Below are 12590 nucleotides of genomic sequence, written 5' to 3'. Positions count from 1 at the left end.
ACCTGTTTTTGTCTGTTTGCTCGCCCCATGTGGAGAGGCTGCTGTCATCCTGATGTCGGACTGACGAACGGCGCCGATCCAAATCTCAAAGCACTTTAAATGTTCTCAGCTCGCACCGGTCCTTCACTTTGAAGACGTGCCCTGAAATCGTCTCCATGACAACGTAAAGACGAGATGTCAGATTAAAAGTAAAACAGTTCTGTATGGGCGGTCTGAGATGTGCATCCGGCTGAAGGGACTGGACTGAATCAAGGCCGCTCCACCTGCTCCTTCTAAAGCAGCTGTCATTTTCACTTTGCCCCACTAATGACTGCCACCGCCTCAGTGTTCAGGCATGCAAGTGAGTCAGAAGGAGAGGTGGCTGTGCAGGGCACAGAGGGATTTAAAGGCTGCTGGGGACGACTGGAGGGAAGGAAGGCCAGGGGCCGTCAACGAGCCGAGGGCCAAAGGCCAAACAAGGCTCTCATGCTGCAGCTCTCTCCTGTGGAGGAGAGTCCAGGACAATCTGAGGGGGGGGGGGGGCGCTGATGTGATTCAGGGAGAGAAAGTGAAAACCCTCGACACTGGAACGGCATGTGGAAGAAAACAAAGGAATGTGAAGAACAGGAGAGGAGAAAGAGAGAGAGGCAGAGACTGTGACCAGCAGAGGGAAAACCCTGCTCGGGGTGCACGCAGCGCCACACACATGCAGGGATATTCTTATTCACACTCACACACACACACGTTTGAGAGAGCTGCAGTCATAACGTCTTCTTCAGAGGCGTGATGTCACTCGACTCAGATGGCGCCGAAGAGCTCACACTTGTGTTTCTAATACTCATCCTTTGTTTCATAAGAGTCGAAACACAGCCAGTTCATTCATCACTCACATCCTTTGTTTCTCCACATAACGCGGCGTTGTTCATCAAAATGGCGTTGAAAACAGAGAGTGACCTTAAAGAAAGAGTGTACAACATTTACATAGAAATATATCATTAATCAGATATGTCCTCTGTCAATGTGTCCCTGAGTCCTGACTGTCTACAGTGAAGGAGAAGCTGGAGTCCAGCTGGCTGTGTTGTTGTCAGAGCTGTGTTTACATGGCCGACTGGCTCCTCCCCTTTAGTATAAAATGTGTTTCATTTAAGGACAAGAGAGAAGAAGAAGAACATACACTGATTATGTGGATGTCATGTAAGCGTGTTTAGATCAAGGCTACGAGCTAACTAAAGAGCGCGAACGTTAGCTCGCTAAGACAACAATGCAGCTCGCGTTCCATTTGATGTGCGTGAACGCGAGTGGTGACGGGTTTAGAGGCGGAGCAGAGCGGACGCTTCAGTATGTTTTGGTTTCATATGGGTGCTCAAGGGCGCCATCTACAGGATCAATAAATATCATGTTCTTCTTTTAAAGGTTCAATCTGTAGAAGTGTGTTCACATTTTTACACTTAAATATCTAAATGATTTTAATAAAGTCAAACTTTGTGATATGTTATTATTGAGTACTTACATCGCCTCAAACATAACAGTGATCAACGGGAGAGAAATCCGTCATATCCGTCATCAGTTACAGCTGTGACGCCCTGAGACGACAAGTTTACCGTTGCCATGGAAACAGTACATCAAAGAGCGCTACATCAGCAATAAGTGCTCCTGAAAGGTGCCAAACTGCAGTAGGCGCAGAAACAGGAAGTGTTTCAGTGTGACAAAGTGACGTTAAACAGCTCAAAGGTAACAAAGGTCAACATGTGATGTCATCAGGTGGACGGTACCAAAGGTCAACGTGTGATGTCATCAGGTGGACGGTACCAAAGGTCAACGTGTGATGTCATCAGGTGGACGGTACCAAAGGTCAACGTGTGATGTTGAGAGCGAGACGAGAGAGAACAAATGTTTTTGATTCTGAGAAAGGGTTGAGACAGATCAAGTCCTACGACTCTTCCCCTTCTCTCAGCTCAGACTGAATTTGATATTCACGGCGTGTCTCTCTCTCTCTGCCACACATCACAAAGAGCGGGACGACGGCTCGGCTGGTGCATCGAGCTCTCTCTTCTTCTGAGCGCTCTGCCCCTCCTCCTCCTGTTTCCCTCCACTCTCAAGCTAACGACGGGAAAGCCATGAAGGCAGGCAGAGCAGCACGTTGATGACAGGTGAGATGTGAGTGCAGAGACAGCAGAGCAGCTCGGGACTCCTCCAGGGTGAAGACATTTTAGATCGTCTGACGTCAGAGCTGATAAATGTTTCTTCAACATTCGAAACGAGAGACACACAGACGTCACCGACTGAAGCTCGGCTGCATTTAGACTCCGTGTGTCTCACACACACACACACACACACTCTCACACAAAAGTACTGATATGTCGTGCTATTTTTAGAGCCAGGTCTCCAGAACATGTCCCCTGTCCCCCCGTCCTCCCCTCCGTCTCCTCTTTAATCATCCTGCTCCCAGACTGACTGCTGTGAAATTAAACATTGATCAGAAAAGAGTCTTTGGATGTCTGCTGGCCTTTAACAGTGACGTGGACGGAGCGTCAGAGCGAGCATGATCTGCAGCTGACAGGAAACAAAGTGATCCGGTCTGATCAAGGTGAGGGGGCGTTTATTTGCTGAACATGATCAACTTACAGCTGTGTACATTTCCTACTTCGAGCTCTACGCTTTACGTGTTCTTTTTTTTTATTATTATTGGTACAGTGAGACACTCAGAACGCACGCTTTCCCTCGAGCTTATGGTGCAGACTGAAAACGTCACATGACTCCTGACACGCAACTCTCCAGCTACCTGACCTGCTCCAGACCGGGACTTTAACCAACCCGGCCCCTCTGCAGACCGAGCTCCTGCCGCCCCCCTTTAACCTGCTGTTACAGGATGATGTCAGACGGGGTGTCAGATGGGTCAACGAGACCTCGGACAGGAAGGTGAGGGTTGAGTTCCCCTTGAGCAAAGAATAAGGCTGCACCTGTGTGGGTCAAAACCACCCAGGCTGGTACTTCCTGTTTGAAGGAGTAACAACCTGTCCGGCCTCCATCGTGTTGTTTCAGGTCAGAATCTGAAATGTGACTAATCTAAATACTGATACATGTCGCACAAGAACACAGCTATCTTGTTGCAGCGTCGGTGCATTCCTGAAGTAACAAGAGGCACAGCGGCTCATCATCCCTTTGTTTGTCTGTGTGTGTGTGTGTGTGTGTGTGTAGAAGAGCACACACACAGACACACACTCCCGGGCCTCATTAACATCCACGCTGAATGGCACAGCATGGCAGGTTCAAAGAGTTCTCCAGCAGCGATTCAAGCTTTCCATCGTCCTGCCAAATTCTTTCATTCTTTCCAAACAAGGTCTTAATCTGCCTTGAAGCTCCGCAGAGCTCTCCTGCAGCCCTGAGGGGACTCACTCACTCTCTCTCTCTCTCTCTCGCTCAGCGTGGACAAAGCCGAGGGGACAATGGTCGAGGAGGAGAGAGGAAGAGCCCGACACTGAGCGGAGGACCTGAAATGACCCGACAACACGTGTCAGCACAGGCCTCTCTCTCCCTGAGACCACACAGAGCCAGCGTCACAGGAGCAGGCTTCACATCAAACACAGCTCTGTCTGAAGACTCCATACTTCCTCCCTCACCAATGGGCATTAAACTAAATCACATGACCTCATCGCTAGCTCCCCGAGAAAAACAACAACTCCAAGAGTTCTTCTTCTCCTTCAGGCCATGAGCAGCAGCTACTCTATTCACATTTAAAGACAAAATGGACAGCAGGCTGCAGTGTCTGTAGCTCTGGAAAAGAAAAGAAGAAGGAAAAGAAAAACTATGAATGTGAGGAGAAGCCACGCCCTGCATGCTGGGTTTCTTTAGGTTTATTTTGGGGCTTTTTATTCCTTTATTTTAGAGAGAGAGAAATGACATGCAGTAAAGGAGCTAACGGTCGGATTCGAACCCAGAACGTCCACTCTTGAGGGCTTTAGTTTCAGTACATTGTTGTGTGTGAACTCAGATTTTTCAGATATTTTTTTCCCTTTACTGTAGAGATAGGATGCAGAGATAGGATGCAGAGATAGGATGCAGAGATAGGATGTAGAGATAGGATGCAGAGGTAGGATGTAGAGATAGGATGTAGAGGTAGGATGCAGAGGTAGGATGCAGAGATAGGATGTAGAGATAGGATGCAGAGGTAGGATGCAGAGGTAGGATGCAGAGATGGGATGCAGAGATAGGATGCAGAGATGGGATGCAGAGATGGGATGCAGAGATGGGATGCAGAGGTAGGATGCAGATGTAGGATGCAGAGGTAGGATGCAGAGGTAGGATGCAGAGGTAGGATGCAGAGATAGGATGCAGAGATAGGATGCAGAGGTAGGATGCAGAGGTAGGATGCAGAGGTAGGATGCAGAGATGGGATGCAGAGATGGGATGCAGAGATGGGATGCAGAGGTAGGATGCAGATGTAGGATGCAGAGGTAGAATGCAGAGGTAGGATGCAGAGATAGGATGCAGAGATAGGATGCAGAGGTAGGATGTAGAGATAGGATGCAGAGGTAGGATGTAGAGATAGGATGCAGAGGTAGGATGCAGAGGTAGGATGCAGAGATAGGATGTAGAGATAGGATGCAGAGGTAGGATGCAGAGGTAGGATGCAGAGATGGGATGCAGAGATGGGATGCAGAGATGGGATGCAGAGGTAGGATGCAGAGGTAGGATGCAGAGATAGGATGCAGAGGTAGGATTCAGATGTAGGATGCAGAGGTAGGATGCAGAGGTAGGATGCAGAGGTAGGATGCAGAGGTAGGATGCAGAGATAGGATGCAGAGATAGGATGCAGAGGTAGGATGCAGAGGTAGGATGCAGAGATAGGATGCAGAGATGGGATGCAGAGATGGGATGCAGAGATGGGATGCAGAGGTAGGATGCAGATGTAGGATGCAGAGGTAGAATGCAGAGGTAGGATGCAGAGATAGGATGCAGAGATAGGATGCAGAGGTAGGATGCAGAGATAGGATGCAGAGATAGGAAGCAGAGGTAGGATGCAGAGGTAGGATGTAGAGATAGGATACAGAGATAGGATGCAGAGGTAGAGATAGGATGCAGAGATGGGATGCAGAGGTAGGATGCAGAGGTAGGATGCAGAGATAGGATGCAGAGGTAGGATGCAGAGATGGGATGCAGAGATAGGATGTAGAGATGGGATGCAGAGATAGGATGCAGAGATAGGATGCAGAGATGGGATGCAGAGGTAGGATGTAGAGATAGGATGCAGAGATGAGATGCGGAGATGAGATGCAGAGATAGGATGCAGAGATAGAGATAGGATGCAGAGATAGGATGTAGAGGTAGGATGCAGAGGTAGGATGCAGAGGTAGGATGCAGAGATAGGATGCAGAGGTAGGATGCAGAGATAGGATGCAGAGATAGAGATAGGATGCAGAGGTAGGATGCAGAGATAGGATGCAGAGATGGGATGCAGAGATGGGATGCAGAGATAGGATGTAGAGATAGGATGCAGAGATAGGATGCAGTGATAGGATGTAGAGATAGGATGCAGAGGTAGGATGAAGAGGTAGGATGCAGAGATAGGATGCAGAGATAGAGATAGGATGCAGAGATAGGATGCAGAGGTAGGATGTAGAGATAGAGATAGGATGCAGAGATAGGATGCAGAGATAGGATGTAGAGATAGAGATAGGATGCAGAGATAGGATGCAGAGATAGGATGCAGAGATAGGATGCAGAGGTAGGATGCAGAGATAGGATGCAGAGATAGAGATAGGATGCAGAGATAGGATGCAGAGGTAGGATGTAGAGATAGAGATAGGATGCAGAGATAGGATGCAGATGCAGAGATAGGATGCAGAGATAGGATGCAGAGATAGGATGTCGAGATAGAGATAGGATGCAGAGATAGGATGCAGAGATAGGAAGTCATTCATAGGTTGGTTTTCACATCAGAAATCTAACAGCTACAGATGTGTGGACTCAGAGTGTGAATCCAGCTGTGGGGACAAGGACTGCTGCAGTGTCAGGCCTGTGCCCTCCACAGTGACGCCTTCGGGTGCCCACTGAGGAGCTGAAGGGAGCTATTACAGCCATCAATCAGACTGACTGCAGCAGAGAGGACACAGAGGCAGCTGCTGCTCTCTCAGCTTCTTCAAGACAAAGAGGACTCACAGCCAGCCGCTTTGTTTTAGCTCTCTGACTGATTCTGCTTTAACATGTGATGAGCACCAGTTATGACTTCTTACACTACAGGATGGAGCTGCAACCTTTAGGAAGCATATAGACAGTGACGCTGTGGTAAGGAGGCAGAGGTGGAACAGGCACTGGTTAGGACTCATTTGGATAGAATGATGGTGCGTCGTAGCATCCCAAAGGGGGCAGGTATCAGTAAAGTGTCCAAAAGTGTCCTGGGGGAGCTGGAGCTCAGCAGCAGAGTCGACCTCAGGTCACCGGGTTCGATCTCCAGCTCATGCAGCCACATGTCCGACGCGTCATCGGTCAAGACGCTTAACCCCGAGTTGGTCCCCCCGCTGCGTCAGCGGCCCGTGAACGTGCATGAATGGACTTTACATAACAGCCTGGGCCTGCAGCGCGTGAATGACTGACTCGAAAAAAGCTCCAGTCCATTTAGCAGCAGCAGTAGAGCTAACACTACACAGCCTGGCTGAAATGTTCATATAAGACAAGTGTGTATCTTCATTTAAATCAATCACCTGTTTGTGTGACTGTACACAAGACAAATGTTACCAGAAAGTTGTGCCAGCTGGCGGCGTCGTTAGCTTGTTCTCTAACAAAGTGAGTGGGTGAGAAAGTGACAACAATCGGCTCCTTTACCGGTCGCCTGTAGGCATATCTGTTCTGTCATTCCCCACACTGGAAAAGCTCCACGTCAGAACAAGCTGCAGCCTCCGAGTTCATTGGAGCGGTCAGGTGACCTGCGTCCACAGAGGACAAGATGTGGACCTCAAGCTGTGGTCCAAAACCAGTTTGAAAGTCTCTCTTCAGCCGTTTATCAGACAGGCACCTCGGATATGTCTGCATCCACCTCAAAGTGGGAGATCCCTCAGACTGAAGGGGGGGCGGGGCTACAAATCAAAACAAAAAGGCGGATGAAGCAACAGAGTCAGCCGTAGGAAGCTGCCATGAGAATGTGTTTTAATCAATGCCACGTGTTGTTCAGAGTCATCATGTGAGATAAAGTGTGGAGGGGGAACAGGAAGCTGTTTCTTGACGTGCACAGAGATGGTGGTGGTGGTGGCGTGTGGTCAAACCCCGTCACTCCCTCGAGGGGAATTCTCCTGCTGCGATCTCACAGTCACATCACTGGGGTCTGAGAGGTTCCACTGTGGTGCACCCTCAGCAGTCACAAGAGCGGGCACACTGATGAGGATCACAGAGGGTAAAGAAAACACTGGATCCTCCTCTTGATTCTGACATGATTGGAGGGACGATGAGTGAAGTGGCGTTACGGACAAGGAGAGAGGGGAGGAAACAGTTAACGAGGAACAATGACCTTCTGCCTAATGAGCCACAGAGTCCGTCTGAACCTGCCTATTATCCTGCTCCTGGACCCTGGAGGGATTCCTTCAGATGGCATTAAGAGCTGAACCTGAGAGGGGGCAGGAGGAAGAGGAGGACCCCCCCCTTCTTCCCTCATTCAGGTCATTTGGTCATGCGTTTCCTCTCACACGAGAGCACAGGTCCAAGGAACCAAACAGTGTGCCTCCTGCTGTTGGGGGGGGGGGGGGTCCTGTCACTGAATCTGGGTCATGGTTCTCAGCACCAAAAGTGGAGATCAATGGAGCTTTGTGGCTGTCACGCTGATTTGGGCCGTCAGAGGTATTTAGTGTTCTCTCCACATTTAAACACAGACACACAAACAGTGAGGTGATGAAGATGATCAGTACAGTTTGGTACAGCCGTTTGTGGTTCCAGCGTGTAAGCCGGATGACGGCTCGATATTCTCGGCACCCCAACGGAAGGGTACCAAAAAGTAGGACGATACGGATCAGTTATTTGGAAATCTTTCCCGGGATAATTCTATGGAAACGCCGCAAAATGCACGCCGTACCGAGTCGAACCGAGCCGGACCGCTCGGTGGAAACGGGGCTAAGCTGCAGGGAGGACTGAAGGCTGCTGACATGCTAACATTAGCCTCATGTGGTAAAACACATTCAAGTGTTTGGTGACAATTTTTAAAACATTTTGCAACACACTGACTGTTGTCTCTTTTTTTTTTTCTTACTTCCGAGCAGGTCTGATGGAATCTAAACTTCAGTTCGAGTCAGCTAAGACCGTCCCTGACAAAGAGGAAGATTCACACCGATCAAAGACCTGCACATCATCCTCTCCCCTTCCACTCACTCCATGTACAGTATGCATGCAACACGGGCAGGCCAGCCACCACATGCTAACAAAGAGAGCAGAGGGAAAAAGAAGCAGGAAGCGTGGCATCGAGTTACACAGAGCTGACTTGGGGGGGGGGGGGGGGGGGGGGGGGGGGGGTCAGGGAAGGACAGGGAATCCAAGGCCTGGGGTTGTAGGCATGGCCACATGCTGCTCAGGCTCTGCTGACCGCTAACAGCCGGGTCAACGCTCTGATGAGATCCAAATCTGAGTCACATTAAAACTAAAGTGCTCATCAACTCGTCCCTGCAGCAGGAAGCGTGACTACAAGGCAACGGGAAACACTCGGCTCAGTCTGCTGCTGAGCTCAGAGAAACAGAGAAAAGAAAGAAATACTTCTCTGCTTCAATGTCTTCCAGATGCTGATGTCATTTTATTTGTGGAAACGCAGAGCTGGCTCCGACTCCGCCACACGTGATCCAACATGAACCGAGCGGGAGGAACTCTGCAGAGCGGCCAGCTCCGTCATGACCGCAGGGTGAGCGTCTCTAAAGCCACATTTATGACCGCTGGTGTCAGGACCGAGCTTTAAAGGCTCCAACGCCGGTCCTGGATCTCCTGGAGCCGCCCTCCCGGGAGCTTCCCGTCTTTGTTGACCACGTAAATGCTCTCACCTTTCACTGTGTCACTCTGATCCGTTTACCTGCGTCGCTCCACCCACCCACCTCCTCCTCCTCCTCATGTCTTTCACTGAATAATCGTGCCTATCGTGCTGAATAATCCTGAGCGCCGTCAGAATCACGGCGATCGAGCAACCCGAGCGAAACGTACAAATCATCGTTTGTTGACAGAAGCGTGCACAGTGGTGACTGGGTTTAAATCTGTGACAAGCGCCTCTGCTGCAGTCTGTGTGTGTGTGTGTGTGTGTGTGTGTGTGTTTGTGTGTGTCGCCTTTACATCAGTGCACCCAAACGCTTACGTGCAGTTTATGTCAGAACCAAATGAAAGCTCGACACCCTCTGTGACTCAATGCAACAGTCTGAGGAACGCATTTAGCTCCCTTTTTACCACACACACACACACACACACACACACACACACACACACACCAACCCCCCAGGGGACTCACCCCTGCTAAAAATACACAGTCACTGTACTTCCATGGTGTCTTCACCTGTCGAGCGTGTTGGAGAGAGGGCGCAGCAGCAGCAGCAGCAGCAGCCGGAGGAGGAGGAGGAGGATTTAGCCGGGGTAATAATGCTGAGCTGCTGTGCAGGAAATGATTCCATTGTTTGTGGTGATGGGATTAAAGGTACTCAGAGTGGTCGGCTGGTGGGTTCCCCAGAGAGCCGGGCATGTGGCAGATCTTAAAGAAACAACAAACCTACACGGGGGAAGCTCAGTCCTCCTTTCACAATGCATCATGTTTTCACACCACATCAATATTCCTTTCACCATCTCACTGTCATTGATCAGCTCTCCATCATTGTTACACGCTGCATATTAATGTACTGTCACTGTGGCTCGTGCCCTTTCAGACTGCTGTAGATCAGATGAATGACACCAGAGGGCTCTGACTGAATCCCAATGTTCCCCCTCTTTGTCTCCCTCTCTGCTCTTCACATGTCATTTTCCTCAGCTGCCATTATTATTATTGCTGCAGTGGATATTTCACCACAATGGTTCAATGCACGTCTTCTGCTAGAGTCTGTTAGTTTAGATAAAAACAGAGAGGATGTAACAGGGAGGAGGCTGCATGTTGTACTCCTGTCCTGTCCACACTCCACAGGTTGCAATCAACACAATATAATCCACCTTATGGGGAGTGTGCAGGCTGTCCCTGAATGCCACATGTGGCAGGCTTAAGCACAAGTCAAGCTCTAAAGCCTGAAGTGCCTCCACCATGCCACGGTGGAGCAGGGGGAGAAAACAAAGCCCAGAGCCGTGTGAGGCAGCAGAGGAGGAGGGGGGAGAGCAGGACTCCCACCGCTGCTCGACTGCAGCGTGTATGCAAAGCGACAGCGGTGAAACAACATCACCCTGAATCATCTCCCCTGTCATTTTGCACGCTGACCGGACCCGTTATGTTTCCTCCTCCGGACAATATAAAGAGCGGACGGTGTTTGAGCCCAAGCGGCAGCCACCGCCTCCACATGCCGCGTGCCACCGCGTCCACATGCCGCGTGGAGCAGCGCCACCATTAAAGCGTCAACAACACCGACACTAGACAAACACAAGAGTCGTCTCACCTGCGGGTGTTGCTCCAAATATCCGCACCACCGGTACTTTCTTCACGTCGCTCTCCCTGAATTCAGAGTAGCACACGTCCAGGTCTTTGATGGGACTGGCCAGATAGAAGTCTGCGGTGACGATGCGCACGGAAAACATGACTGCTGAGTCGGTCAGCAAGGCACCAGAACAAAAAAAAAAGGTCTAGGGAAAAAAAGCCAAAAAACTACCGTAAGGAGTCCATAAGACCGTGTGACCTCGGTGGGTGGTGGATTCTATCCGAGGGTGGAGCTGTCACGTCGGTAACACCGCGTCAAGCCCCGGGCGCGAACAAAGGTCCTCCGCCGCGGTCGCTCCTCAGCTGCGGCCGGGGAAGCTACGGTCGACGGCGGCGGGAGACTCTGGGACGCCTCGCTGCCGTCGGATACATGTTGTTCTTATAACCGAGGCTGTCCCGGGATTTCTCTCCTCTTTGCTGGTTTTTGTTTTTCCGCCAGAAGACGTTCCCTATAGACTTCCGGTTTTGTAGCGTACTCTTTCCAAATCACGCCTCAGAACCAGGACTAGTCCGAGCCAGTCCCGTTAAGTCCTGCAGCCACCTCGGCTGAGCTCCTTCTTCCATAACAGGCTGTTTGTTAGCCTCTCGGCGGCTAACCGACGGTGGCAGGCAAACTCCCGTGAAGAACAGAACCACTTCCGGTTACATTTCAGAATAAAGGCCCCATGCTGTCGTACACAAATGGACATGCAGCACATTAATTCTTAACATTAAACCCGCCAACCGATAAATCAGATGGCTTGTTGCCCCAGTAACCTAATAATTTAAAAGACATAAGGTAAGAACTAATAAAAAAAAGTAGATGTGTTTAATATATGAAATGACCTGGACGATCATCTAAACAAAAAAACTAAATTAATTTGAGGATATTTAAAAGAGGGCTTAAATGTACATTTTTGGGAAATCAACAACAGAAATTAATAGAGTAAATTGATGGTATTCCATATTGTTGTTAGAATCGTCAGCTGTTGTTGTTTCTTTTCTTTTGTTTATTTTTATTTTTTCTAATTTATATTATATATATTATTTATATAGTGTATTATTATCTCATAATATCCTGACTATGATTGGCTATTTGTCTTGTCAGAGTCTTCAGCATTGTGGTTAAATCAACTTGTATTTTTATTCTGGTGGACATGGTATGAGCCTGCAAGTCATGCAGTGCAGGTTCATATTGATATGTTTAGGTATGAATGGGATTTGTTACTATACTATACTATATGTATATATATATATGTATGTATATATATATACATACATACATATACATACATACATATATACATATATGTATATATATGTATATATATGTATATATATGTGTGTGTATATATATATACATATATATATATATCCTGCACAGAGTCTAAATGGCACAAATACAGTTTTGGTTGGTTCACACTGGCACTCAGTTTCACAAGTGTCCATTAAACTAGACTGAGAGCTTTTTAACGATCTGTCTGTCTTTTTACGGTCAATGGACTTGAGCTTGTGTAGTTTTTTTCCCGTCTTCTGCCACTCAAAGCTCTTTAAAACCGCAGGACAAACTTGATACACTGCTGGTAGAGGCTGCTGTGTAAAGTAACTAATCTCATTCATACCTAAACAGCGGGAGAAGCTTGGTGCTAAGTGTCTTGCCAAAGGACACGTCGGACATGTGGCTACAGGAGCTGGGGATCAAACCCTCAATCTTCCGGTTGAGAGACAACCGACTCTGCCATTTAGCTACAGATGCCAAACATATCAATATAAACCTGCACTGTGAGCATGCAGGCTCATACCTTGCTCGAGTACACCAGTTTTATTCACATATTGTAAAACATGCTTTAAAGAAAATAGGCCCTTTTAAATTCCATTTTTATAATGGGGGGAGGTGGGTCCTACACAATGGTGTTACTTATTGTTTGTTAAATCGTGATAGCAGCCAAATCAAATACATAAAAGTAGTGATTATTTAAAAGGAAACACATTTAATGCTGTGGCCTTTCAG

The 12590-nt window shown here is 48.6% G+C and overlaps 1 protein-coding gene across 2 annotated transcripts in view; it reads right to left on the bottom strand.

Annotated features, from left to right (window-relative positions):
- rev3l (REV3 like, DNA directed polymerase zeta catalytic subunit) overlaps window positions 1-11313 on the bottom strand; it is a 60825-nt gene extending 49512 nt beyond the window's left edge. For both annotated transcript variants that reach the window (XM_079360342.1, XM_079360343.1), the window contains exon 1: window positions 10563-11313. In XM_079360342.1, coding sequence (XP_079216468.1) covers window positions 10563-10701 — 139 coding nt within the window. In that variant the 5' untranslated portion in view covers window positions 10702-11313. The remainder of the gene's footprint in view (window positions 1-10562) is intronic.
- Window positions 11314-12590: the final 1277 nt, after the last annotated feature.

This window comes from Symphodus melops (assembly GCF_947650265.1).
Source record: "Symphodus melops genome assembly, chromosome: 1".
Lineage (NCBI taxonomy): Eukaryota > Metazoa > Chordata > Actinopteri > Labriformes > Labridae > Symphodus > Symphodus melops.
Note: the sequence above shows the minus strand (reverse complement) of the source record. Positions and strands in the feature narration are given on the sequence as shown.